We start from the raw sequence: 27,956 nt of genomic DNA, 5'->3' as shown, positions 1-27,956 counted from the left end.
TCCAGAATCTTTGAATGTCTCTTATTGTGGGGTGGAAAAGAACTGGTGTGGTGGCAAAGGAGGGCATGCCTGGGGGCTCTCAGCCTTTGGCCATTCACCCATGTCATTCATTCAGGAAGAACTCCCTGGGGATACTTGTGGCTGCAGGTCACAGGATACCCTCAGCTGAAAGTGGATTCACAACAAAGAAATGTGTTGATTGGGGCCTTGGTGGTCCTGGGGTAGGGTGGCCTCCAGGGTTGCCAAGCCAGCAACTCAACAGGGCCATCAAGGGCCCAGCTTTCTCTGTAGTGCCCTCCACCATGTCAGTTTTTGCCTAAAATAGGTTTTCCTCCAGCTCTGCAGCCAGTAGCAGCTAACAGAGGCCAAATTGATGTCTGACACAGGAGAGGGCAGGAAGGAGCCAGCTGGCTTTCCTGGCCTACCCAAAAGACCACAGTGCCTTTCCCAAATACCCTTATGCCTCACTGGCCCACGCTAAGTCCCGCACATCCGTTCCTGAACCAGTCGCTGTGGCAATGGATGACTCTACTGGGTTGTAACTAGTGAGAGTGGAGTCTGCTTCCCCACCAAGCCCAAGGCAGTGGGGAGAAATGGGGGAAACCCCACAAAAATCTGAGTAGGAAGGGGAAATGGATGGTGGATAGGCCACCAATAATGTCCCTTCCACAACCTGGACCAGAAACTAAGCCTAGGCAATACAGATGAGCAAATATGCTCTCGTCCCTGCCTCAGGTTGTTCCCAGACTAGACAGGGAGTCGGAAAATAATTTGTAATTTACTGTGGGAAGGTTGAAGTCCACACGGGAAAAGGGAGGGGAAGGTCCCCTGAGGAAGTGACCTGTGAACTGAGCCATAAAGAAAGACGGCAAGGACAGCCAGCACTCTTGTATACCCAGTACTTCTGTTAAGAGAACTGCCCCTTCCCCATTCCATGTGGCTCTTGTGGGATTGTCAAACCAGGATGGATACATGACCCCAGCTTGGCCAGTCACAGCACCCCAAAAAATGGACATGTGACTTGAAGCTGGGCAATCAGAGGCCTTCCATAAGCTATTGATGCTGAGAGAGGAGGGTTTCTCTTTCGGATCAAAAGCCTTAGAATGTCATCTTAGACTACCTGCTGACCCACTCGTGCCATGTGGAAGAACCTGCCTGAGAATAAAGCCAACTCAGGCAGAGACAGGAGATGGAGAAGGAGACAAAGCCTCCGTGATGTAGCTGGAGCCGCAGGTCCTCCACTGGACCTTCCAGTTACATCAGCCCCCAGTGCTGCTTTTGGCTTAAGCTAGTTCCCTTTGGAGTTTCATCATTTGTCAGCTAAAAAAGGCCTGACTGATGAAGGTGGACTTCAGCGAAAAGAAGGCTGGAGGGGAGTTCTGAGACAAGACACAGAGGCCCTGCCTCCCACTAGGTGCAGAACCTAGCCGCTGCAGTTCTTCAGTAGCTCATGCCTTCTCAGAAGACACCTAGGCTTCATTTCATTAATTCATTAATCAAATTCATTAATGAAATTAAGTGCTCAGTAAATGTTAGCTCTGTACCAGGCGCTGTTCTAAACTCCTCAGTTCACCGAATCTCCTCAGCCTACCCTGTGGTAGGTACTAATATCCCATTCACAGATGAGGAAACTGAGTCTCAGGTGATTACATACCTCGCTTGGTCAAACAATGGATAAGTGGTTGAGGCAAGATTCAAACTTAGCCCATTTGACTTGCAGACAGAGCCCCTTCATTATGCAACTCATTGGGGCTTCACTCCCTTAGAGCCAATATGAATGGTACTCCTAGGTTTGGGCACTGCACAACCTGTGCAGCCATACATGGCAGCACTGCTTGCAGACCCCTTGCTTTTGACTAACCATTCATTTCCACGTTCCTTATTAAGTCAGACCACAGGTAAGGTAGGTATCATTTGTAGTTCCAGGAGCAGAGACAGTTTTGTGGAGGAGATAGGATGAGAGTTGCAATCCCCAAATTAGGTAGAATTGTGAGAGGGGAAGACAGGTATTATAAACAGAAGGAAGCACCCTAGAGGCACCTGGGTGGCTCAGTCGGTTAAGTGTTCAACACTTGATCTCAACTAAGTTCTTGATCACAGGGTTGTAAGTTCGAGCCCTATGTTGGGCTCTGCACTGAGCTCAGAGTCTACTTTAAAATGGGGACGGCGGGGAGAATGAACCCTAGAAGTCTGAGTGGGCCTGATTCATTAGGGAAAAGACCTTCAAGGATCAGTTGTCAGAACACTAGTTCTTCTCTATTGCACACCGACTATCTGCCCAGTACTGTGCTGGGCCCTCTACTCCCATGTTTTATTTGATGCTCACCACACGCCTACAAGGGGAATAGGAACATCCCCGCCCTGCAGAAGAGGACGCCGAAGTTCAGAAGTGCAATGGCTTCTGAGACTACACAACGGTGGTGCAGGAACAGCTCAGATAGCACCATGGCTGAGTTGACAACCACAGTAGCCCAGGGAGTCCCTTCTTATGGCCACATCCGTGTCTGCTGGAGCCAAAATGAGGCCTCCTTTAGGGGATTTAGAGGAAGCTGGGTTCCCCATGAGGAGGGGGAGAGTAGTTTCAGCCACTCAAGCTTAAATTTTAATTTGAAACAACCCTGACACCTTATCGCTAGTTGGGTGAAAAAGCCTTTTGTGTCTTGGCCCTGAGAGGCATCCACCATCATTGTTTCTCCAGTGTCCCAAGTGTCTTACAACTGACTTCCGGAAACACCAGGGTGCATGAGAACAGGGAGGATTGAGTGGAGGTTAAGCTCTGATGTCAGAAATGTGACCCAGCATAGGTCCCCAGCCCCTGCCAGCTCCTGAGCGCTCTGGGGGTGGGGGGTTGATTTGATGGATGCTGGGTCCCAGTTAACTCCTGCTAAGAAGGAGATGATGGCTGGAACTTTGTGACAACATGGTCAGAGAGTAAATTCCCTTCCTGCTATGGGGATCAAGACTTAATAGAACCAAACACAAATGGACCATAACTCAGTCGTTCATGTACTAATTCATCATTTTTTCACTCACCTCATTTGTTTATTCATTCCATCTACTTGCCTCCCTTCCTCATTCATACTTTTGTTTCCTCACTCAGTGACCCTGTTGCCATGGCTGAGAGCTCTGTACATGACTAAGTCTCCAGAGACAGGGAGACAGCTGGGAAAGACAAAAAACAAGGCGATAAGAGCAATAATAGAAGAATGTACAAAGTCTGCAGGGACCTGGGGCACAGAATGATTTAACAACAGTTTAAAGGGTCAGGGAAAGCTTCAGGGAGGTCGTGGAAAGGAAGTTGCCAGGCAGAAGACATTGCAGACAAAAGGAACAGTGAAGCACAGAGGTGTGAACAGCTGGCCTGCTTAGAGAGAGGTGAGAACATCACTGGGACTGGAGCCCTAGGTGTGTGGAGGGGGAGGGGAAGGATAAGAGATGATGCTGGAAAGTAGGTTGAGACCAGGCTGGCTGTGAATGGCAGGTTAAGGAGCACGGGCTTTACTCTCAAGGTCAGTGGTTTCTCAAAGAGCAGTCCTTCAGGGGTGGGGGTGCCTGGCTGGCTCAGATGATGGAACATGTGACTCTTGACCTCAGGGTTGTGAGTTTGAGCCCCACGTTGGGTGTAGAGATTACTTATAAATAAAATCTTTTTTTTTTTTTAAAGTGTGGTCCTTGGGCCAGCAGCAACAGCATCACCTGGCAACTTACTAAAGATGCTAATTCTTGCGTCCTAGACCTACTGTATCAGAAACTCTGCTGGGGGGGCACCTGGGTGGCACAACGGTTAAGCGTCTGCCTTCGGCTCAGGGCGTGATCCCGGCGTTGTGGGATCGAGCCCCACGTCAGGCTCCTCCACTATGAGCCTGCTTCTTCCNAATGCATATTAAAGTTTGAGAATCACTTTTCTCCGTAGTAGGGATTCAGGGGTGGTGTGTGAGCAGGGGAGTGCCATAATAACACTCTGAATTGGAAAGCACTCTGATAGCAGCATGGAAGCCAGACGGATTAGAGGAGGTGAGCGTGAAACAGGGCAGACTGGAGTGTAATCATGTGCAAAGAAATACATCTGAGACAGTGGATGCTGCAGAAACTGGTAGGTGTCCTCCAAAATTTTTTCTCCCTCGATAGCTAACAGAACCCCTGATTTTTAATGGGACATATGCCTCAAAGATGAAATATCCCAGCTGCTCTTGCAGTTAGGTGTGGTCATGTGATGAAGTTTTGGCCAATAGGAAGTGAGTGGAAGAGATGTGTGTTAACTATGAGGTCACGAGTCTCAAAGGGTATGCCTTCCATGTTCCCATTTCCCCTGGCTGGGATGACGCATGGTGGCAAGCCATCTTGAAACATGTGGTCAGAGATAACCCCAGGGGAACCATGAGCAACAAGGTAAGAAGAAGCCAAGATCCCTCCTACCTTATAGTCATCATGCCAACCTCAGAGTACTTATGATGGCCAGATTGGTATACACTTCCATTTTATTTAAATCACAACACAATTTTGAATGTCTATTAGGGAAACCAAACCTATATTTTAGCTGCTACAGTGGACCAAGTACTCTTTTCAAAGTATATCAGATTCCTTCCCTTCTTTCCTCCCTCCCTCTCTTTTTCTCCCTTTCTTTCTTTCTTTCTTTCTTTCTTTCTTTCTTTCTTTCTTTCTTTTTCTTTCTTTCTTTCTTTCTTTTCTTTCTTTCTTTTCTTTCTTTCTTTCTTTCCTTTCTCCCTCCCTCAAAAGAATTTGAGAAAGCTTATAATTAAGGATGTGTACAATAAGTTTCATGAAATACAAATATAAAATTAAGCCCAACAGGTTTAATGGAGCTGCTGTCATTAAACATCAGATTCAGCTCTAAACTTCCTGGAAGCCAAGACGAAAATGGAGATAAGATGAATCAGTCTCAGAACACTGGATATCAGAGGACAGGGCATTTCCCAGTTTTCCTGACAAAAATTCCAGTAATTTCTCATCCTGGAGAAATTTCTCCACTGGAGTCATATATTGATAATATTCTCCACAAATTTGACAGCAAGTGGAAATTGAGTTTCACATTGTGATTTCTTATCACAACCTTTGATGAAACCTCAGGCGATATTGTTACAAGACAACTCTGGGAATTTACATGAATTCTCTCATCTGTTCCTCTCAACAACTCTGTATCAGAGCAGGCAAGATCATTACCCTGTTTACAGATGAGGAAACTAGGATACAGAAAGGGGAAGAGCCCAATCAGATAGCTAGTGGGGAACCAGTTTTGTAAGCCAGTTTCGTAGACTCTAGAGGCCCTATTCTAAGGGTGCCTCTCTGGGTCTGCCAGCACCACCACATACAAAATTATAGATGGATTATCAGAGAAAAGTACAAGAATCATCGCCTCAGAATATGCCTGTCAGCCAAGAGAAATCAGTGAGATCTGGTAAATATTGGAGGGACCTCTGAGCCTCCTGAGATGGGTTGCTCCTGACTGAATGAGAAGTAGGGGTAGGTACCATGAGCGCAGAAAGGAAACCCCAAATTTGGAGCTTGACTAGAACATGTGGGGCTTCAAGAATGGAAGGAAAAATAATAGTAAAAGAAGCTGTCCCAGGGCAGCTGATGTCTATAAAAGGAGAAGAAACCTCATCTCTTCTGTCTCATTTCCTACTGAGCATATATTATGCACCAGATACATGCTGAAAACCCAAGTGACAATGGCTGAAAGTCACTTTCTGTCTCATTCTCAAAATAACCCTGCAAAGTAGGTATGCTCATTAGTATGATTATACCATGTTATAGATGAAGAAACTGAGGCTCAGAACAGTGAAATTGTTCAAATTCCCATAGCTGGTAAGGGTTAGAGACGGAGTTTGAATCCCGGTCTGTCTGACCCCAAAACTTCTTTTAATGTGCCATCACTGTTTCAATAGTAGGAGAGAAAAGAGTTGATGGATATGACATTTAAATCCTTTCTAGGGACGCCTGGGTGGCTCAAGTCAGTTAAGCGTCTGCCTTCGGCTCAGGTCATGATTCCAGGGTCCTGGGATGGAGTCCCTCATTGGGCTCCTTGCTCAGCAGGGAGCCTGGTTCTTCCTCTGCCTGCTGCTCCCCGTTTGTGCTCTTTCTCTCCAATAAATAAATAAATAAAATCTTTTAAAAAATAAATCCATTCTATTTGTTGTTTTAAAAATAAAATTAAAAATTGAACACCACAGGGCGCCTGGGTAGTGCAGTCGTTAGGCGTCTGCCTTTGGCTCAGGGCGTGATCCCAGCATTCTGGGATTGAGCCCCACATCAGGCTTCTTCGCTGGGAGCCTGCTTCTTCCTCTCCCACTCCCCCTGCTTGTGTTCCCTTTCTCGCTGGCTGTCTATCTCTGTCAAATAAATAAATAAATAATCTTTAAAAAAAATTGAACACCAAGTTGGTACACATCCACCATCTTTTGGCATAATTTTTTTAAAGTAACTTTTTGACCATAAAGTTTGAACATATTCAACAAAGTTTGGAGAATACAGACCCATAGAGAGAAGTAAAAGAAACAAAACAAAATCAGATAATTTTTGGACCATTATTAGCATTTGTAGTGTTCCTCTCCACTCTTTGCTATGAATAATGTATGGTTCACATTTTACACTGAAGTTATCAAACTGCATACCTGCTTTACATTATGAACATTTTTATCCTTTTATTAAGTAGGTTGCATTACCATCAGTTTATGAACTGTGAAGTCTTACATCTCATAGGCATACCTTATGTTTTTAAACCATTCCCTTCTTGGTGATTTCTTCTAAATTTTGCTGTTAGAAAAATATTTCTTCAAATATCTTGGAGCATATAGCTTTGTCTTAATTTGGGACTATTTCCCTGAAATTAATTCCCAGAAGAGGAATGCCTGGGTCAAAAGGCCTGGACATTCCATTAAGCATCTGCCTTCAGCTCAGATCATGATCCCAGGGTCCCGCATCGGGCTCCCTGCTTAGTGGGGAGTCTGCTTCTCCCTCTATCCCCAGCCCCTGCTTGTGATCTCTCTCTCTCACTCTCTCAAATAAATAAAATCTTAAAAAAAAAAAAAGGCCTGGCCATTATTTAAGCCTTTGATGCATATTGCCAAATAGCTTTCCAAAAGATTTTAGCAATTCATTTTCCATCAGAAATGTACAAATATCTGCTGCTCACACTGACAACAGTCTTCAGTGTCACCAGTTTTTTAAACTTCAAAATTGAGAGGCTATGAATGGCCCTTTTGCACTGCTTTGATGACTTACGCGAGGTAGAAAGTGTTCCGTGTTTATTGTGTTTTATCTATCTCCACTGACCAGTTATTGGGTTCTTAGTCTGTTTGTTATCAATGCTAGGTGTTCTTCACATAATAGAAATATTAACCCATTGTCTGTAAGACATTTCCCCAGTCTGAAGTTTGCCTTTTATTTATTTTTTATTTTTTTTAAAGATTTTATTTATTTATTTGACAGAGATAGAGACAGCCAGCGAGAGAGGGAACACAAGCAAGGGGAGTGGGAGAGGAAGAAGCAGGCTCATAGTGGAAGAGTCTGATGTGGGGCTCGATCCCATAACGCCGGGATCACGCCCTGAGCCAAAGGCAGACGCCCAACCGCTGTGCCACCCAGGCGCCCCTGAAGTTTGCCTTTTAATACTGGATATGATTTTGGAGTAGGGTAGGTTTTTTTGGTTTGTTTCCAGCAATAAAAGTTAAAGAATGTTTGTTTTGTAAATAACTCTGTCCATCTATTCCATAAGAATTCTTCCATTTTTGGGTGCCTGGGTGGCTGTGTGGTTAAGTGGCTGCCTTCAGCTCAGGTCATGATCCCAGGGTCCTGGGATCGAGGCCCCACCCCCACCCCCGCCAGGCTCCCCACTCCATGGGGAGTGTGCTTGTCTCTCTCCCTCTCCCTCTCCCTCTAGCCCTCCGCCTGCTCCTGCGCTCTCTCTCAAATAAATAAAAATCTTTTTTTTAAAAGATTTTATTTATTTACTCGACAGAGATAGAGACAGACAGCGAGAGAGGGAACACAAGCAGGGCGAGTGGGAGAGGAAGAAGCAGGCTCATAGTGGAAGAGCCTGATGTGGGGCTCGATCCCATAACGCCAGGATCATGCCCTGAGCCGAAGGCAGACGCCCAACCGCTGTGCCACCCGGGCGCCCCCTCAAATAAATAAAAATCTTAAAAAAAAAAAAGAATTCTTCCATTTTCTCTAATCTTAGAAAACCATTCAGTCCTCCAGTGTCAGGTTCGAGAATTGATGGAGTTGTCTGAGCTGTTTTGTCATCTTTTTAATAACAAAGGGGAGAAGAGGTTTATTTCCTTTTTTCCTTCATATATTTGACTTTCCTTGACTTTCTGTTTTAGTACCTTGAAATATGCTCATTGGGAGTGGGAACTGTAGGAGGAAATGTGAATATGTATATGCACCCAAAAAGGCTGGAGGAGCATGTACCAAAAATACTAATATTGGCTATTTATGAATGATGGGAGTGGGGCTGGGATGGATTTGTTATTCAAAGGGTGCCCAAGACCCTTATTTCCTTTTGGCAAGATACCCCTCTTCATCCCATGGTGTGGCTCCCCATGACAGTATATTTGCCCAATAGAGTACCGCAGTTCCTTGGCAATAGTTTGTTTGGGGCCAAGCAGTAGGCGTGTTACTCTAGCAGAACTCAATCAGGTCCTTTCCTGAGACTGATACACGAAACTGGGTATAGCTCTCCTGCTGTGTTCATTTGGAAAGCCGGGTCTGCCTCACACCATGTTTTCTTCCAGGCAGAGAGATCACTTTGCAGAGGAAGGGAAGCCAACGTGCAGAGAAATCGAGACAAGAAGAGATGCAAGAAAGCAAATCCTATGAGTACTGTGTTTCCAGTTCTAGGCTCCAAGACCCTGGTCCATGGTGTTGTTCCTTCAATCTTGCAGTCAGCTATTGGAGTCAGATTTTCCCCTTCGATGAAGCTGGCTTAGGCTGGGATTTTGTTACTTGGCAAGTAAAAGAACTTGATCAGTGACTAGAAGGGTCTTTGTGTGTTTTTAGTATCTTACGTCATGATTTGTTTAGTAGAAATATTTTTAAAAAGAGAGACAAAGTATTTGTTAAAAAAAGAAAGTGTTTAAGTGCCCTCAGACATGCTCAAAAGCAGGCAAAATGTAAAACAGAGCATAAAAATTGTACAAGACCTCAGGACAGAGGCTACCTTATCACCTCAGGAATGTTGTCAATGAGATAAACAGGAATTTGTGGTGAAATAATTCTAGCTCAATGGGTAGGTATAGAGGAGAGTAGGGGCTCAGCCCTGGGCAGGAAATGTGATTTTCCATGGACTAGGAAGTCTGAGATACTGAGATTCAGGGGAGGGAAATTGCCCCTTAGTCCCTTGCCCTTGGACAAATCAGGTCCCTTCTCAGAGCCTCAGTTTACACTAAGTCTAGCTCTCATATTTGAACACCTACAATATTCCAGGCACTTCACATTCATTATCTCACGGAATTCTCAGAAGAATTCTGAGTTGGTCGTCCATATTCCCATATTCCAGATGAAAAAAATGAGTCTCAGAAAGGTGAAGTGTGACTCAGATAAGTCAGTCTTTAAAGCCTTTCTAGGAACCTCAGCCATCATCCTTTCTCTGTAAAATGGGCATAATACATCGACCACCCCTGACCTAGTCGCAAGGATAAGAGAGGTAAAAGCCAGTTGAAATTGTGTTGGGGTAAGCATCGTCCTTTTCCCATGTCCCACTGGAAAATGCCGAAATTTGGGCAGCGGGATGTGATGGAGGTGGAGTGGGGGTCACAGCAATGTGGCTCCTCTGGCCCCAGTCTAGCCCCACCTGCGCTTCCTTTGAGCTGCTCCCCCTCTCCCCCTGCACCAAATTTCTTCCCAAGGAAAGCCTTGCGCAAGAGGACCTCGGTCAGGTTCCTTGGCCCCCTGCCCACACCCCAGGAGCAGTTTGTGCTCCCCCCTCCCCCCAAACCTGGCCCCTAGCCATCAGCCCCTGGCAGCAGCCCAGTCACGTGGCACCTTGGTCGTCTTTGGCCTGCTTCCTCTAGGATCCTGATTTAACTCCCCCTCCTCCCTTCCCCTCCCTGTCCCAGTCCCTCAGGGGGGCACACCTATTTTGAGGGGCAGGTGCTGGGAACTGGAGCAGGGACACCGGGTCTGTTTTCCTGCCTGTCAACTGGGGCCACCTCCCTATAACTGCCTCTATTCTCTTCACTGTCTACTCTTGCTTTGCCCTTTCTCTACCCCTTCATCCTCCCACCCCCCCGCCCCGCCCCCAACAGTCTCCTGAGCCCTTTTGAGGGCCTAATTCCCTTCTGGGCACTAAGGGAAAGGGGGTGAGAGGGAATGGGGAGGAAGAGCCCCCAAGGGAGTTCTCAGAACTGGTTTCAAACTCCACAAAACGACTGGGTGGAACTCGTCAGACTCTGACATCACAAGGACCTGGATTCGAATTCGATTTTGCCTCTGACCAACTGCTGATTTTGAACCTTTCATCTCTCAGAGCCTCAGTTGTCCCCTCTGTGAAATGGGGGCCCCAGCAGAGAGGAGGGGAGGGAAGAGTCCTGAAGAGGAACTGAGCTGAACCAGGGGGCTCCTCCTCAACCACCGCGCCCCTTCCCCAGCCCGGGAGCGCCGCGGAGCCTCCCAGTCCCAAGTCCCTCAGCCGCAGGCTCCTCCTCCACTGACATCAGAGCCGCAGGCGGGCGGAGGGGGCCAGCAGAGCCCGAGCCGAGCCCCAGCGAGAGAGCGGGCGGGAGAGCCGGGAGCGGAGCGGCGGCGGCGGCGGACGGCAAGCGGCAGCCAGAGCTCGGCGCCAGCCACTTCGGGCCTCCCAGCCAGCCCCGCGGCGGGGCAGCCGCAGGTACAGCCCAGAAGCCGCCCCGCCTGTGCTCCGGGGTGCGGAGGAGGGGTGGCCAGATCCCTCCGGTCGCTGGATACCCTCCCACAAGGATGGGAGTGGGTGCCCGGACGGGCTGGACTCTGGATGGGCAGGGCAGGGCCTTTCTCTCCAACCTCGGCCCAGGCCCAGCAGGTGCCAGGCGGCTGTGGGGAGCTCAGTGGGTACTAGAGGAAGGTGGGGAGGGTGTGTGTGAGTGTGTGTGCGCGCGCGCGCGTGCCTATGTTCGGCTGGGCCTGAATATGGACGGACTTGGCATTTGGAGCTATAGATGTGTGGGGGCTGTGTTGGGTTGTGCTAACGTCTTAGCACAGGCGTGTGGATCAGACACGGAGTTGCAGTGTAAGGGTATCTTTATGGGTGGGGATGTCTGGGAATCAGTGTTTTTGTTGCAGATGTGTGTCCAGGTGTTGTGCATGCTGGTATCTGGCTCAAGGGTAGTAAGAGTTGAGGCTATACGATTGTGTATTGAGGATGTTTGAAGTTAGGTGTGTAAGGAGTTGGGGTGCGGTTTGGGGCACAGGAGTTTCTAGGGTGTATAGAAACAGGATGAAGGGTATAAGTGAATCTGGGATGTCCGGTACATAGGTGAGGAATGCGTGTGTGCGTGCGCACAGATGTGTGTTTGGGGGTGTAAGAAGGATCTGTGGGAGGGATGTTTGGGTGTGAGGATGTCTGGGGGAGTGCGTGTGTGGACATGTGTGCTGTCTGGGTGTGCATGTATGATCATCGGGTGTTGCGGTATCTGGGTGTGGAATGTACTGAATCTGGGGGCAGGTATTTTGGTTCAGAGGTGTGGGTGGAGCATGGTGTGTCTGTGGACCCATGAGGGTTTTATTTGCCAAGCCTCCAGATGGCTTTTAAAACTCTGCCTCTAGAGCTTACCGTCATGTTTCCTTTCCTAGAAGTTTCTGCCCCTGGGATGGGTGCTCAGGCCCTTCCTGGGAACCAGGTCCTATCCAAGGAGTGGGATCTCACACCAGGGACTCTAGTCAGGGCACCATCCCTCCTTCTCCCAGAGAGGAAACAGAAAGGGAAGGTGACTTCCTTGAGATCACACAGCATGCTGGGCTCTGAATGGGCCCCAGTCTGGCTGCATATTGGAAACACAAGCTGAGAGTGGCCCCATCAAAGTCCTCTGCTTTCAGCAAGCTTAGCTGGACCCCAGCCAGTCATCATTTGGGCAAAGATGGACCCTGTCCCTATCCATTGCCAACCTCAGTCTCCTCAATGTCCATCTGATAAATGGGGAGAGAACTCCCACCATCCTGCTGACAGAGGTCTCAGTGGAGAAAGGTACAGGCTGGATCAGGGTCAGAAGAAGCCAGGAGGGGGCAAGCTGGGTGGTTCCATTTCTCAGGCTTCTGGGACCCAAACAGGGAGCCAGAAGGGAGAGGGGGTAATAGGAGGCCTGGGGAGCTCCAGCTGTGGCTGCTGTTGCCGTGGTAACAGTACAGAAGGAGCTATTTAAAAACGTGGCTGAGATATTGCTGGAAGCCCAGGCTGCCGGAAACCTGATTTCCGAGAGGCTGGGTGGGAGAAGAAAGAGGAAGAGGAGACACCCCAGCAATTCCTAGGGTGGGGCTGAGACATTGCTGGTTCTGAGGACAGGGGGACCTTCCAGGACCCGGTGCTTCTACAAGCTGCTCTGGGGTCTTCTCTGCTGTCCTCCTGGGGGTCAGTGTCCTCCTGAGTGTTTGGATTTGGAGAGGGAGAAACTGGGAGTTAAGGTGAGTAAATGAATGAACGAATGACTTTGTTGAAAAAAGACTTCTGCTGCCACCTTGAAGGATTTTCCTCTAGGCATGAGGACTTGTGGGAGGAACAAATGACTGGCGAATGAATGGATTTGCTGAATAACTATGTCAAATGAATGAACCAAGGAATGAATAAATGCAGGCTGAATGACTGAATGGGGCCTCAGTTCCCGAAGTTCTAACATGGAAGGCTGGGCCCCACTGAGTCTTTTCCCTCCATTTCCCTTCTCAGGAGCCCTGGCCGTGGCCAGGGGGCAGTGGGCCATGCCGGGGGCAGTGGACGGCCCCAGCTGGAAGCAGGTGGAGGATATTAGGGACATTTACGACTTCCGTGATGTTCTGGGAACGTGAGTCTCAAGGGCAGGCAAGCGGGGGGTGGAGGGGGACGCTGTCCCTGAGCTGTGGTGTGGGTTGGGAAGGTCCTCACTCTTTGGCCTGGCTGGCTGGGGAGGCTGAGTCCAGGGTGGTACTTCTTCTGGTCAGTTGATCACTGCTTCCTGTTTCCTATAATCCCAGTGCCATGGCAGCCTTGCCATGGCCCAGTCTGGCCCATCTTTTCACTTCTGGCTGACAGTAGGTGGAACAGACGCCACTGTTGGCTGCAGCTCTGGGTTCCTGTGAAGAGAACAAAGTAGGGGAGAATGAAGGAGCCAGTTTTTCCAACTTTTGGCCAAGAGCTTAGGGTTTTGGCCTAGGTTTAGGAACTGAAGCTGGACATGGCTCTTTTCTCAGTGGTGGGAATCCAGAAATAACTCAAACCCGGTCCCTGCCCCTCAAGTCGATCCTAAACATATGGCGGAAACACACCCAGGAAAAATGACAACAGGGTGTATGATGTGCTCCCGTTGAAGTCAAGAATGAGGACTTTGTAGAGCCCAGAATGGTGGCTTCTGCCTGGGGAAACCTTTCTGGAGAAGTGGGTATTTGAGGTAGGGGCTGAGGGATAAGCAGAAATGCACCTGTCAGAGAGGAAGGGCATTCCAGGCAGAAGGAAGAGCATCAGCAAACGTTGAGAAGCAGGTTATGTGTGGAAAGAGGTAAAGAATGATAGAGCTTATAATCAGAGGTGGGGGGAAGAGTGGAAGAAGAGGCTGAGAAGAGAGAACAGGTCATGTAAGGCCTTGAAAGCCAAGCTATGGAGGCTGGACTTTATCTCATGAGCCATAGGAAGACTTTTAAGACATTTTTGCAGGCTTGCAATTCAGGATGGTCACTCTGGCCAAAGCATGGAGGGTCAACTGGAGAGGGACAAGACTGGAAACCAGTAATGAGGCTACCACAGTCACTAGTTTTTTTGTTTTTGTTTTTTTAATATTTTATTTATTTATTTGAGAGAGAGAGCACAAGCTGGGGGTGAGGCAAAGGTCGAGTTGGGCTTGACCCCAGGACCTCGAGGTCACTACCTGAGCCAAAGGCAGATGCCCAACTGACTGAGCCACACAGGCGCCCCCACAGTCACTAGTTATTCTGATGATTGAGATTTCACCACAAGAGTCGCTTTTGACATATGGACTTCCTCTTATCCCAGAGAAAGCAAAAAGTCCTAGAAGAAATACTCCAGTAGATCTTCCTTATCTGTGAACTCTAGTGCAAACGAGTTTGCTCTTTTCTAAGAGCTTGTCAAATACTGCTTCTCAAATTTCGGTGAGCATACAGATTATCTGAAGATCTTGTGAAAATGCAGATTCTGATTTAGTGGGTCTGGGGTTGAGGCCTGAGATTCTGCATTTTTAAAAAGTTCCCAGGCGATGCTGATGGTTCTTCAAGGTTATAAAAGGTGTTAATAAACCAAGACTCAAACTGTAGCAGAAAAAGAAATGAATCAATTTTGCATAAATCAAAAAGCCCAGGGCATAAATGTCAGGCATGGCTGGATCCAGAGACTTACATGATGTTATCTGGAAATTGTCACCAGGAATTTCTTAGCTTTGATTTCCTTTGTGTTACCTTCATTCTCAAGCAGGCTCTTCTCAAGTGGTGGCAAGGATAACCATGATTAGCTCCAGGCTCGCATCTTACCAGCTTGGCAGGAAAGAGCAGCTCATTCTCAAAGTGCCAGTAATCTGGCTTGCATCACATGACCCAATTACTGTGGCCAAGGATAGACTACTCTGATTGGCCCAGGGGGATGGAAGAGTGATGGAGGGAGGCTCATCCCACATCCTTGGTTCACTGGTGGTCACCTAACCCATAGGAGTATGGAGGAGGGGCTGAAGGGAAGCTAAGGTTCAGTTACCCACCTCATGAATCCCCTCTCTCTGCAGGGGGGCCTTCTCAGAGGTAATCCTGGCAGAAGATAAGAGAATTCACAAGTTGGTGGCCATCAAATGCATCGCCAAGAAGGCTCTGGAGGGCAAGGAGGGCAGCATGGAGAATGAGATCGCTGTCCTGCACAGGTGCGTGGGTCACAGTGTTTCTGCCTGGGTTGACCCTGCCTTGACTCCTCCCATTCTCTCCTTACCTCTGCTTTGGGCAAATCGTTTAACCTGTGAGCCTCAAACTGCTCATTTATAAAATGGGGTAATAATCTTCACTTGGTAGGGTTGTGGAGCGCATTAGAGGTTCTTTTATTTCATGCATCTGGTGCAGCAGCTGAAATGATAGATGTCACTGAAATGCCACTGCTTATTTACAGTGGTTTAATCTGCTCAGTCAGATCTAGAAGTCAATCCTTGAATGTGGCTCGAAGCAACGTATCTCAACTGGTACTATCGTAGACCTACCTCAAGTTCCCCCCTATATATTAAAGCCACTCCAGAAATTTAAAAAATGCCTGTCTCAGGAACCCCTGACTAAATCAATAACCAACTGGTCTATGATTTGCTCACACTGATGTGAAACCTGCTGCCCTCAGTGGAAAGCTTATAGAGAACCTTCACTTCCATCCCCTCCTCTGAGCTCTCCAACGACCCTGGGCAGGGATGAAATGATCATTTCCACTATTGGGTGGGGGAGGAGGAACTGAGGCCCAGAGAGGGTAAGGGATTTGTCCAAGGTCACACAACAACTTTGTGGCAGAGCCATGGCTTCTGTCAAGCTCAGTCACCATCATTATTTCATTTATCAAGCATTCACCGTGTACCAGGCATTGTGCCAAGATTCTTACCTGCATTTTCTCATGTGATCCTCACCCCCAACTCTTTGAGGGAAGTATTGTCATTGGCTTCATATTATAGACTAGGAAACTGAGGCTTAATATTCAATGACTCAGTGAGCACTTACTCTACACCAGGTGTGGGGGGAACGGTGGTAAGATAAAGCCCCTGGTCTCCTGGAGCTGGTGTTCTGGTGGCGGAGGCTGACAGACTCATAAACACAGGAGCATTTTAAAATCACGTATTGATCAGTGCTGCAAGGTAAAAAGCTCTGCCCCCGAACAGCATGCACTAGAGCAGGCGAGACCCAATCCGATGGGTCTGATGCCAGAGCCCAGTGTTCATCTCTGTGCTCTCCAACCTTCCATTACATCATAATAAATCATGGTAAATCAGCTTTTCCTTTCGGGTTGCAGGACTCTGGTTTGTCCTGCCCAGGTCTGTGGTTCTTCGAGATGAGGGTAGGAAAGTGGCTGAGCTGTTCTCAGCTCTGAACTACCTCATTTCTCCTTTCAGGATCAAGCATCCCAACATTGTAGCCCTGGATGACATCTATGAGAGTGGGGGTCACCTCTACCTCATCATGCAGCTGTGAGTGGCCTCACCCCTTGCTCACACCTCTCCCTGCTGCCCCTCCCTAGCCTCTGTGGCCAGACTGCCCTGTCCCCGGCTGCAGGGTGTCTGGCGGGGAGCTGTTTGACCGCATCGTGGAGAAAGGCTTCTACACGGAGCGGGATGCCAGCCGCCTCATCTTCCAGGTGCTGGATGCCGTCAAGTACCTGCACGACCTGGGCATAGTACACCGAGACCTTAAGGTGGGGTATGAGGGTGTGTGGTGAGCTGGGGTGCTGGGTGGGGCCTCCACAAACCCCTCACCGTATGACCTGGGGCAACTCTTACCGCTTCTTCGAGCTTTGGCTTCCCATCTCCAAAATGCACCCTGTAAACCCTAAACTGCCTCCTCCCATTCCAGTTTGGACGCTCAAATGGATACAAAGGTGAATGGTGCTGGTACTTTATCCAAATAACGTCTAGGACTTTTCCTCATCCTAAAAGTCCCCCTTGCTCTTTGTAGAAAACTTGGAGGGAGGGGAGAGCAAAACATAAAGAAGGAAGCCAGAAACCCCTGAAATCCTACAGAGACTATGATGGATTCACATTTTGTAGTACATCTCCTCCAGTCTAGAAGAGCGCTGGGGTGAGACAGATCTGGGCTTGAACTCTGTCCCTACTACTCCCTAACGTAGGTTCTCAGGCAAGTCACTTTGCCTCTCAAGGCATCAGTGTTCCCATCTGTAAAGTGGGGTTATTCAGACTGGCCTGACAAGGATGTGGTAAGGAGGAAATGAAATCAAGCACCAGCACAGGATCTGGCACACAGTACGTGCTCAAGAATTCTTTAGGGCTCACAATATAAACCTGAAGTTTATAGAAAATTCCCTCTTACATTCCTGAGGCCCTTGTCCTTTCTGGTACTTTTAACCTCCTTGAAAACTTCCTAGAGTTTCATGTGCCTTCAACCAAGCTGGCAGCCGTGAAGCCACAGTGGCTTTTGGGAGGCTCAGTTTCTGAGAGGTGCCTGGGGAGGCAGAAGGTTCTGCCAGCCTCTGGCCATCTCTGCCTCTTCCTTTCCCTCCACCTCCCAAGCCAGAGAATCTGTTGTACTACAGCCTGGATGAAGACTCCAAGATCATGATCTCTGACTTTGGTCTCTCCAAGATGGAGGACCCTGGCAGCGTGCTCTCCACAGCCTGTGGAACCCCAGGATACGTGGGTATGGAGCACCCTGGGCTGGGGCCGTGGGTACAGGACGAGTCGGGAGCTGCAGGGCAGAGATTTGTCACCACCATGTCCCTTTCCCTCCAGCCCCTGAGGTCCTGGCCCAGAAGCCCTATAGCAAGGCAGTGGATTGCTGGTCCATTGGGGTCATCGCCTACATTCTGTGAGTGGGGGCTTGGCCACTGGGGCATGTGGTTCCAGCATTCTCCTCTCCCCTACTTTGCTCTCTTCCTCCTCTCTGCTATTTCTTCCTTCCTGCCGTTCACGTTAATATCTACCAATTAATGACTAAGATTACTTCATTCAATACATACTATGTTTCTGGCACTGTGCTGAGCACTGGGGATTTAGCAGAGAACAAAACAAAGTGCCTGCCCTCAGGGAGCAAAAACTCTAGTAGGGGAGATGGATAATAAACAAGTAAACAAATCTATAAAAAAATGACAGGTAGTAAAATACTATGAAGAAAAATCAAGCAGGGTAGGGAGATACGGATGGATGCCATTTTAGATAAGGAGGTCAGGAAAGTCCTTTCTTAGGAGGTGATAGTTGAATAGCCTTCTGAATGAAGTGAGGGAGCCAGACATTCAAGGTGTGGGGGAAGAATGGTTTAGGCAGAAGGTACAGCAAGTAAAAAGGCCCTGAGGAAGGAAAGATGGTAGAAAATTAAGAAACAGAAAGGCCAGTGTAACTGGACAGGAATGAAAAAATCAGAGAGGGGCAGATTTCCCCTCTTTGTAAAAGGGGGAACTCCTTCCCTTGGGTGCTGCCTGACCCGAGACTGCCCCAAAGCTCCATCCTGGAGCCAATGGGTGCAGTGAAAGTGGATATGAGGATGAGTTTCTCCCTGCCCAGGCTCTGCGGTTACCCCCCCTTCTATGACGAGAATGATGCCAAACTCTTTGAACAGATTTTGAAGGCCGAGTACGAGTTTGACTCTCCTTACTGGGACGACATCTCTGACTCTGGTATTTGAGGCTTTGCCTTCTTCCCCTGGGCCCTACCTCTGGCGCCTTTCACATCTGCTTTGGGGTCTCTTCACTGCCTGCCTTTGGTCAGATTCCCCAGTCCTAAACTAAGAGCTGTCTTCAAGACCAGACACCCCACCCCAGGGGCTTCCCTCTGCCTGGCCCCTGGTCTGAGAACTTGTAGGCATGCATTCATTCAGCCTTCAAAAATAGTATTTTTGAAATTGACTTCCTAATGCCTAAAACACCACCCAAGGTTTTCATCTATCCTTTTGTGCCTATTAGGAGGCAAACCTGTGAAGCCATTATCAGTCATACATCAGTGTGAATACACTGAGTAGAATCTTCTTTAAGAATAAGTTTTTTATAAGGGAAAAAGGAGAGAGCTGGAAGGCTGCGGTGGGTGGGGGGCTTAGAGAAACAGTACAGGTGGGGTCGGGTGGTGCATGGACAGATCTGGCCTCTTGTCTTGCTTAAATGCCAGGCCAGACCCGAGGGGGTGGGTTTTGTCTTGAGGGTTTCCACAGGCACCACCATGCTGTTTTTGTCTTTGCTCTTGTCTTGGGGGTTCAGCCAAAGACTTCATCCAGCACTTGATGGAGAAGGATCCGGAAAAGAGGTTCACCTGTGAACAGGCCTTGCAGCACCCGTGGTGAGAGCTCCCACAAGCTGCAAGCTGGGGTGGGGTCTGGGGCCCTCAAAGGCTGCCTCTGCCTTCACAGACAACCCTCCACACACCCCCATCCTAGGATTGCAGGGGATACGGCTCTAGATAAGAATATTCACCAGTCGGTGAGCGAGCAGATCAAGAAGAACTTTGCCAAAAGCAAGTGGAAGGTGAGCCCATGTTCCTAATCCTGGGTCCCGGCCTCCCCAGGGCTCCTCCCCATCTCACTCCAGACCTCAGCTCCCACAGCACCTAGCATCAAATCAAGCACAAAGTAACTGCTCAGGGATGCTTACTAAAGAACCTCATTCATTCATTCATTCATTCATTCATTCATTCATTCAACACTCCCTGACACCTACTCTATCTATCTCAGTGAGAGTCCCTGACCTCTGCGTCTAGAGGGAGAATAGTATAACTCTTAGAGACATCTACTCCAATCTGTGGGGTCCTGGAAGGGGCACAGGGGTGCTGATGGCCTCACAGACCTATCAGACTTGGCAGCTGAGTAACAATTAGCCAGGTACAGCAGAATCATGTCTGAGGCAGAGGGAAATGGCATGCAGAGGGCCAGGGGCAAGAGAGTGTGGCCATTCAGGGAAGTGCAAGTGTTTAGTAAGCCTGGATGGACTGGAGGGGCTGCGGGGCAGGAGCCCAGACTGGAAATGTAGGTAAAGGCCTCGAATGCCACAGTGGAGAACGGACTCAGTGCTGAAGATACTGGGGAGCCCCAGAAGGATTTTCACCAGTACCCTGCCTTCTAGAAAGGGCTCTTAGGGGGCAGAGAGAGGCATGGACTCACGGCTGGGAGGCTGTAGCAGAGATGTGTGCAGGAGATGGTGAGGGCTTAGATCAGAGAACAGTGGATGGCTCAGGAGTCCTTTAGGAGGCAGAACTGACAAGAAGTGATGGGACAAGAGATGTTGGCAAAGAGAGATATCAAGGGCTGGCCCAAGATTTTGGTTGGGGAAATGGTGAATGGTGGTACTATCACTGAGATGGGGATTCCAGGGGTACACACTTGTCTTGGGGGGTATGATTTTGGTTTTGGACATGGTGAATTTGAGGGATGTGCGGGACACCTTGGTGGATATGTTGAATAGAGAATGATACACACAGGTGGGCAACTTATTCAACTTCCCTCTGCCTCAGTTTTCTCCTGTGGCAATGGTGACACTAACAGTGCCCACCTCAAAGACCTTTGTGAAGATTAAACGAATTGCTAAATAAAATGCTTAGAACAGTGCCTGACACATAATGCTATACTAAGTGTTTGCGATGATGTGAATATGAATTAATCATACGTAAAGGGTTATATATACTTGCTCATATATACATATTTTATATATATATGGATGTATGTGTGTGTAAATATATAATATGGCTGAGTGTCATTTAATAAAGCCTTGTAGAGGTTTCAGGGGCTTTAGGGGATCAAACAATAACGCCCGAATGAAAATAACAAAACCACTGCAAGAATCCCACCACTAGACCCTGTCACATGATCTCCCACTCTCAAAAGTCCCTTCTCCCCCTTCTCCCCACAGCAAGCTTTCAATGCCACGGCCGTGGTTCGGCACATGAGGAAACTCCAGCTGGGCACCAGCCAGGAGGGGCAGGGACCGACGGCGAGCCACGGGGAGCTGCTGACACCAGCAGCTGGGGGTGAGGACCAGTGCTTTGTGGAAGGGTGTGAGTGGTCCATGAAGAGGCATCCAGGCTGGAGTGGAGGGTCTGCTCCTATGGCCAACTCTGTTCTCTCTCCCCATGTAGGGCCAGCGGCTGGCTGCTGCTGTCGAGACGGCTGCGTGGAGCCAGGTCCGGAATTGTCCCCTACACTGCCCCCACAGCTCTAGGGCCCCAGATCCAGGGTCCGAACCCTTTGTGTGGGAGGGGTTGGGGTAGCCTGCTCCCTTTCCCTCCCTGAATTAGAGAGTTACCCTGCCCCACTGCCTCCCCACCCCTTTCCCTATCACTCCTCCACTGCATTTTCCATACAAATGTTTCTATTTTATTGTTCTTTCTTGTAATAAAGGGAAGAGATAAAAACACAGGTAGCTCTGTCTCTCCAGATAATCCCCACCCCACACCGGTGCGCAAACTACTTAATTTGAGTGTACCTGGCTCCTGAGGTAGTTGCAGGAAGCCCCCTTCCCAACACAAGACTGGATGGCGGAGAGAAGTGGGGAAAGGTATTTGGGGAACCCCTTTGTCCAGTGCCCCCCATCTACCCTTCTGGGTCTGTAGATCTCCTGCGCTTTGCTGGTGGCTCCTGAGCTCGGTGGGATTGGCGCAGGTCAGCACTGAACAGTACCTAGGAGGAGCGGGGAGGACACTGTGGGGTCAGGGTACATGGAGTCAGGGCTGGTGGGGCTGGTGGCAGTGTGGAGAGGTACAAGAGTTCACAGGGAGCAGGGTCAGGACAAGGAGCATTCACTAGTCAGGGCTGGAGTGGAGAAGAGTCCTGTAGGACCACCTGGAATGGCGGTGGTGGTGAAGGAGTTGACTGGGTCAGGGCTCAGAGGAGGAGTCCTAAGGGGTCTGGGCCGGAGGAGGAGGAAGTGGAGGAAGAGGAGGAGGAGGAGGCGGGGGGAAGCTTCAGTACACTTACTGCTTGGGCCCAGCCAGCATAAGGTCCCCACAGGCTCCGGAAAAAGTTTCCTACACCAGAAGTGATAAGGCGAAATTAATTGGCCCTCCTACTCCCTATCCACAAGAGTGGGATTTAATGGAGAGATATGAAAAGTTTCTACCACCTCAGCCCATCACCAGCTCCAACATCCCACTCTCTTCTTACCCAGTTCCTTGTTAGCCTGGGGGCTTGGACCCTTGGCCTGGGACGTGGTGGGGTGCCAGCTGTAGTCACGCTGGGCAATCTGCCACATGTGGATATCCACGGGCACAGCCTGGGGCTTGTCTAGGGCCATCAAGCAGATGCAGTCAGCGACCTTTAAAAGAAAAAGAGTGAGCCACAGAGGAGGAATGGCAGGATCTAGGCAGCATCCTGCTACTGGCTGCTTCCTTCTCCACTCTGAGATTACTATTATTTTATATTCACCATCAACATACACCCTCTTGTAATAACTTTAAAAATAGCTATGATGAGATTTCTACTGCGTGAACATCTATGTGGCCCAGGTTCTTATCATAACCTGGGAAGAAGGCCATACTATATCTATTCTTCAAACAAGAAAATTGAGGTTCAGAAAGGTGAAGTGACTTGGCCAAGGTTACATGGCTAGGAAGAGGCAGAACCAAGACTTACTGTTAGGCTGAAGTTTAGAGCCCATTAAAAAAGTTTTTAAAACAAAAATCCATTTTTAAACTACAGAGACATATAAAGAAGAAAACAATAAATGCCCAATTCCCAATCATCTTACTGGTAGCAAACCTTGTTGATATTAAACAAAAACTTTTATAAGTACATATAATTTCAAGATAAGAACAATATGAAAAGGAGAAACATCTTTCCACTTGTCTTCCCAAAGGTAACCACTATTAAGTTTCCTGTGGTTCCTTCTAGAAATTTTTGCATACCTGTAGCAGTACATATATGTACCTGAACAAATGGCCTTTTTAAAAAGTGCACTCAAGGAACAACGTCCTTTATGTTCTTTCTGCACTCTGCATTTTCTCTAATAAAACATATGCTTGTACCCTTTCTCTTCCTGCTCTGCCTCCACAAGCCAAGTATGCACCCAGCTCTCAGGCCTGCCTTGTCTTCTTCTCTGCTACTCTCTGCATGGGTGGTAAGGGTAACTCCTATCCCCCTGGGACCTCACCTTGGTGCCCACCCCGGGCAAGGTGCAGAGGGCCTTGTGGGCCTCCTCGTAGGGGGCCTTTTGCAGCTGCTGCAGCCAGGACAGCCCACCCTGTTCTTCTAGGATGGCTCGGGCACTGGCACTCACGTAGCGGGCACGGTACCCCAGGCCCAACTTCCTGAGCTGAGCCTCTACCTCTGGCCCTGTTGGGGGTTGGGGAGAGCAGGGGTCAGGCAACTTTAAATACTTCCTGTCTTCAAGCTAGTGTGTGAGCCCTCTGCCCCACAGGAATGGTTTCCCTAGGTACCTCTCTCCTACCTCATCACCCTTTGGGAGACCTCAGGACACTTGCTTGTGCAAAGGTAAGGGTTAAAGCCTGGGTTCTACCCCTCTACAAATGTTTTCTGAGCACCTATTACCCAGTGTTGAGCACTCGGAGCAGGGACTGAGAAGGACTTGCTGCCCTGGAGGAACTCCCCAGTTGAGTTCTTTAACTTTTCCAAAGTGCAATCACACCCATGATCTCAAATAATAACCATAATAACAACAGCTTCTATTATCAAATGCTAGGTATCACGTGTGGGCAAAGTGCTTTAGGTACATTATCGTGCTTTTCTCAAGGACCCTAACGACAGTACTATTATTTAGTTTAATAACTTGCTCAAGAAAGGACATGGTGGGGGGGGGGATCTTGCACCCAGGTCTGGGAAACCAAAGTCCATGCTCTTAGACTATCAGAGTACCCTGCCTCATGACTGCTTTACTCACCACTTAAACCCTCCTGGATAGAAACTCTTTTTCCCATCCTATGAACAGGAGGAGCTTGGGTAGGTAAATGAATTCTTTTGGTCTTATGACTACTTAACTGGGAGCTGAGACCCAAGGCTGGGTTTCTATTTCTTTTCCCCAAGACTGAATTTCTAAGTACCAAAAACATTCTCTTTTCTCTAGGTGGCCTGTCTCCTTGCTATGCAGTCCCTAAGCACTTTTCCTAGCTTTATTCTCACATCTGCCAACTGGTATACTTGCCTCTGTAAAATACTTGCCTTACAAGGCTGCTATGAAGAACACATACGTTCTTGGATGCGAAATTGTTGGGTTCACTGTAGAGATGGCAACTTAAATTTTCTGCATAATTCCTGTATGTCAAACACTGCCCTGTGTGCAGTATGTGTATTTCTTTACTTCATCTTTGTGGCAACTCTGACAGGCAGGTGCCATTATTATCCTGTTCCACAGGTGAAAAAACTGACACAGAGAGACTAAATAATGTGTTCAAGGTCATACAGTTAGACGACAAGTGCCAAAGGTAGAATTCAGACCTAGGCAGTCTGTCTCCAGAATGAGTGCTCTTAACCCCAAAGTACTGTATACTATATATAATTGTTTTTTGTTTATTTGTTTGTTTTGATGAAGTATTGAACCTATGGGGTATAAAGCAAAGACTGGTGAGGTGCTGACATTTCAGGGCCAGACGGGGAGGATTTGGTGGGGCTGATCAGACCAGGCAAGGTGGTTCTGGAGGAGGGCAGTGTTTGGGAAGGCAGGAAGCTTTGAGATGGGAGATGGGGACCAGGGAAAAACTGAAGAGATACTGAAAGCTATTGGAGGGTCTGAGGGCAGGGACCCACCTACTCACCAGCCAGGGCCTGCAGGCTGGGGAAGCCATGGTAGGTGACATCATCAAGCTGGATGAGCCGAGGTCCGAAGGCCTGGCAGAGCCGTTCTACCATGCCAGTTATGCGAGCAATGTTGTTGTTGGAGGAACAGATGAAGGAGAAAAGGCACTCGATGGGGTCCTGTTGCAGGAGTCGCACACCTGGGGAAAGGTAGGGGATAGGATACAGACCTGCTGTCAGGAATGGCCTCTTCCCACCCTCAGATCCTAGGCACCAAAGATCTAGAAGGATCCCAGTGGAATGAGGGACAGCAACTGTTAGAGAAAGCAACACCAGATCTCATTCCTCATAGCATCCATGAGGTCTGGGCTATCATTACATTTCACAGATATAGAAGCTACAATGTAAACACGATGAGGATGGGGATGGATTTGTGTCTGTTTTGTTCACTGCTGTATTCCCAGTCACACAGCAGATGCTCTGTAAATATTTACAGAATGAATGACGTCACTTGCCCCGGGTCACACAGCCAGGATTTGGCTCNCGATCCCATAACGCCGGGATCACGCCCTGAGCCAAAGGCAGACGCCTAACCGCTGTGCCACCCAGGCGCCCCTTGGCTCAATATCCTTGTTACTACACTGTGGTAATCAGCAGGACAATAATAATAGTAATAATAATTACTATGTGTCAGGCACTATTCTAAGCAAAACTTTACACATATTGCTCCTTTAATCCTTGTAAAATTCCTTAAGGTGAATATAATCCCCATTTTACAGATGGTGAAACTGTAATTTAGCCAAATTACAAGAACTCCAACCCCTGCTCCAATCGTTGAACTCACCTTGGAATTTCTGAGCCACCTCTTGAAAGTGGGGGTCCACGGAACTCCAATGGTGATATAGTTGAGCCAGGTTGACATCCAGCTGGAAGTACTGGTGCACAGTCTTCAGCTCTTCTGGTGTGGGCCTGCTAACCCATCCCTTGTCCCCTCGGTACACAGTACAGTAGAGCTGCTCCTCAGTCTGGGTCAGTGTCCATACCTGGTTCGCCAGCACGCCAGTCCAGTGCGCAGGGTTTTGTTCCCTCCACCTGAGCCCCCAGGCACACAGCAGCCCTGGTACTCAATTTTCCTTCTTGCACCTTTTGGGGCCCTCCCATCCTACAACAGCTTCATACACAAAACTGACTTAGGAAATGCAAAGTCATTTGATCCTCACAACACTGCACTGGCTTTTTTTTTTTTTTTTAAAGTAGGCTCCACATCCAACATGGAGCCCAAAGCAGGGCTTGATCTCACGACCCTGAGATCAAGACCTGAGCAGAGATCAAGAGCCGGATGCTTAACCGACTCGGCCTCCCAGGTGCCCCTGCACTGGCTTTTTACCTCCACTTTATAAAGGAGGTAAACAGGCTCACCACCCATGCCTCAGTTTCCTCTTTTGTACCCTGAGGCTTCTTCCATCACCCCCAACATTCCTTTACACTCCAGACCTGCAGTGTCGAGGATCCAGGAGTCAGAGTCACTCACCGGAAGGACTGTCCGGAAGCCAGAACCAGGTCCAGGCGCAGCTCCGAGCGTGGACAGGGGATGGAGGCCCACAGGGCCGGGAAAGAAGCTAGAGTACGATGCCCCATGCTGCAGAGCAGAAGGAAGCAAGCTAACAATTCCACTCCAGGCTCCGCCTCATAATGGCCCCGCCCACTCGGTACCAGAGCTCCCGAGAACAAAAGACCACGCCCACACAGACAACACATCCCTTAAGGCCTCGCCCACCAAGCCCTTGCCCCCTTAAGTTCTCTTAAGGCCCTCCCAGTTTCATTTAATTCCTCCACTCCCCGTAGGCCCCGCCCCTTACAGTCCGCCAGGGCCCCCAATCCTCCGCCCTTCCTCCTTACGTATCCTCCCCCGCCCCCGCTTCCCGGCGATCACCACGGTCCTCCGCGAAGCCGCGACTTTGGGAAGCGCGCGCAAACGCACTCTTCCGGCTTCTTCAGGGGGCGGACCTCACTCTCCCCGGAAGTAGGACTCAGGCCTGGCTTATTGGGTCCGGAGGTAGCCAATCCGCGGAAAAGTTAAGAGGCGCCAATGAGAACAGGGTGTGGTGGCGGATGGGTGGGTCTCTCCGAGGCGCCGCAGCGGTTGGCGCGCGCTGGGCTCGCTGCCCGCTCTCGGCCTTTCCTCTGGGGATGTCTGCACTCGGCACGCCAGGGTGTCCAATCCCCGCGCCCCGCGGACAGGTCGCAGAATGCGCCCTCGGGCCCCAATTCTCAAGGCCTTATCTCCTCAGAGCCCCTGGGTTCCTCAGGCTTGCCCGCCGGCAGAACCAAATCCTGTCCCTCACCGTCCTCAGAAAGCCTTTCTCCACCGAGCTCCTCCAGTCACATACATTCGCCCTCTTGATCGAGAATTGGACCCGAACACAGCTCGGGCCCCTGCGATCCCCCGTGAGGCCTCTTCACAGCTTCTGTCGCCTGCGGATTGTCTTCGCACTCGCCGGCTGGGCCGCTCCCCTCCAAAAGGCCTCCCCAAGCCTCGACTCCGCAGTCAGGCCTGCTCACAGACTTCACTCCGTCAGAGGCCGAGCTCCTCGGACTGCAGCCCCGGCCGCACCCCGCCGGCCGCGCTGCCCAGCTGCTCCCTTCAGTCTCGGCATTCCTTCAGCAGCACTCCGTCATCTCACACCCGTGCCCATGGGGCCTGTGGCCCCGCGGGCCTCGCCCAGTTTCCAGGCCTGGCTGCCTGGTCGAGGAAAGATGTTTGATGTCATTTCTTCCCTTGTGGAGGAAGACAATGAGCAGGGAGCTAGGAGACAGGAACTTGATCTGGGCCACTTTTCACTTTGTAGCGCAGTGATTTGGGGTTACTGTGTCTGAATGAGTAGACTGCAGATTCCTCAAGGGTGAGATTTGCAGCTGATTTGTGTCCCACCCACAGTACCTAGTAGGGAGCACCAGGAGCATGGTCATCATCAAATGGTATTTTTGTCTGCTCCACTCAACAGCTGCAAGCCCTTGGCAACTACCTCTTGTGGCTGTCTCATCTCTAGGCGTGCCAGCCCACAGGTGCCTAGCACTTGGAAGGCAGTCCTCCAGTAACTGTTTGAATCTGTAAAGGGGGTGCCAAGGTTGGGAATGAGTGAACGGCAATCCTTTACCTGCCTGCTCTGGCCCAGTTAAACAGGTGAAGGTCACAGCTATAGTGACTGAAGCACTTGGACTATCCCGGCAGAGGATTTGAAACATCTGAAGTTCATGAAGGGATGGGCAGTAGACTCTTGTCCAGCAGTTCTGCATACTGGTTAAAGAGCCAGCTTGGCAGACACACAGACCTGAGTTCAAATCCTACCTCTGCGACTTCTTAGTTGTGGAAATTTAGGCAAGTTACTTTTCTTAACTTCAGTGTCTTTGTGGAGATAACCACC

General features: G+C 49.3%; 2 protein-coding genes across 11 annotated transcripts; one reads left to right on the top strand and one right to left on the bottom strand.

Annotated features, from left to right (window-relative positions):
• Positions 1-10,681: 10,681 nt before the first annotated feature.
• Positions 10,682-21,202, top strand: CAMK1 (calcium/calmodulin dependent protein kinase I). Of its 3 annotated transcripts, none has more exons than XM_034658730.1 (12): positions 10,683-10,849; positions 12,875-12,989; positions 14,907-15,038; positions 16,254-16,328; positions 16,414-16,552; positions 17,385-17,511; positions 17,604-17,679; positions 18,372-18,484; positions 19,058-19,136; positions 19,234-19,321; positions 20,699-20,816; positions 20,925-21,202. In XM_034658730.1, exons 2-12 carry the CDS (start codon positions 12,907-12,909, stop codon positions 21,005-21,007), a joined length of 1,113 nt encoding a protein of 370 aa, XP_034514621.1. In that variant the 5' UTR covers positions 10,683-10,849; positions 12,875-12,906; the 3' UTR covers positions 21,008-21,202. The 3 variants fall into 3 exon arrangements, with proteins under 3 accessions (XP_034514623.1, XP_034514621.1, XP_034514622.1); XM_034658731.1 differs by lacking the exon at positions 10,683-10,849 and adding an exon at positions 12,459-12,615; XM_034658732.1 differs by lacking the exons at positions 17,604-17,679; positions 18,372-18,484 and having other exon boundaries at positions 10,682-10,849.
• On the bottom strand, positions 12,666-26,820 carry OGG1 (8-oxoguanine DNA glycosylase). 8 transcript variants are annotated; one of them, XR_004624759.1, is made up of 8 exons: positions 26,063-26,387; positions 25,376-25,623; positions 24,552-24,731; positions 22,934-23,115; positions 21,949-22,099; positions 21,763-21,812; positions 21,272-21,465; positions 13,241-13,257 (listed from the first exon to the last, which is right to left on the bottom strand). XR_004624759.1 is itself a non-coding variant. In XM_002925033.4 (7 exons), exons 1-7 carry the CDS (start codon positions 26,287-26,289, stop codon positions 21,379-21,381), a joined length of 1,125 nt encoding a protein of 374 aa, XP_002925079.2. In that variant the 5' UTR covers positions 26,290-26,387; the 3' UTR covers positions 21,140-21,378. The 8 variants fall into 8 exon arrangements, 7 of the variants coding, with proteins under 7 accessions (XP_034514617.1, XP_002925079.2, XP_034514618.1 ...); XM_002925033.4 differs by lacking the exon at positions 13,241-13,257 and having other exon boundaries at positions 21,140-21,465; XM_034658727.1 differs by lacking the exons at positions 13,241-13,257; positions 21,272-21,465 and adding an exon at positions 26,431-26,820 and having other exon boundaries at positions 21,482-21,812; positions 26,063-26,170.
• Positions 26,821-27,956: the final 1,136 nt, after the last annotated feature.

The sequence above is a fragment of the Ailuropoda melanoleuca genome, chromosome 4 (genome assembly GCF_002007445.2).
Source record: "Ailuropoda melanoleuca isolate Jingjing chromosome 4, ASM200744v2, whole genome shotgun sequence".
In the NCBI taxonomy this organism is placed as follows: domain Eukaryota; kingdom Metazoa; phylum Chordata; class Mammalia; order Carnivora; family Ursidae; genus Ailuropoda; species Ailuropoda melanoleuca.
This window is presented reverse-complemented; position numbering and strand designations above follow the sequence as displayed.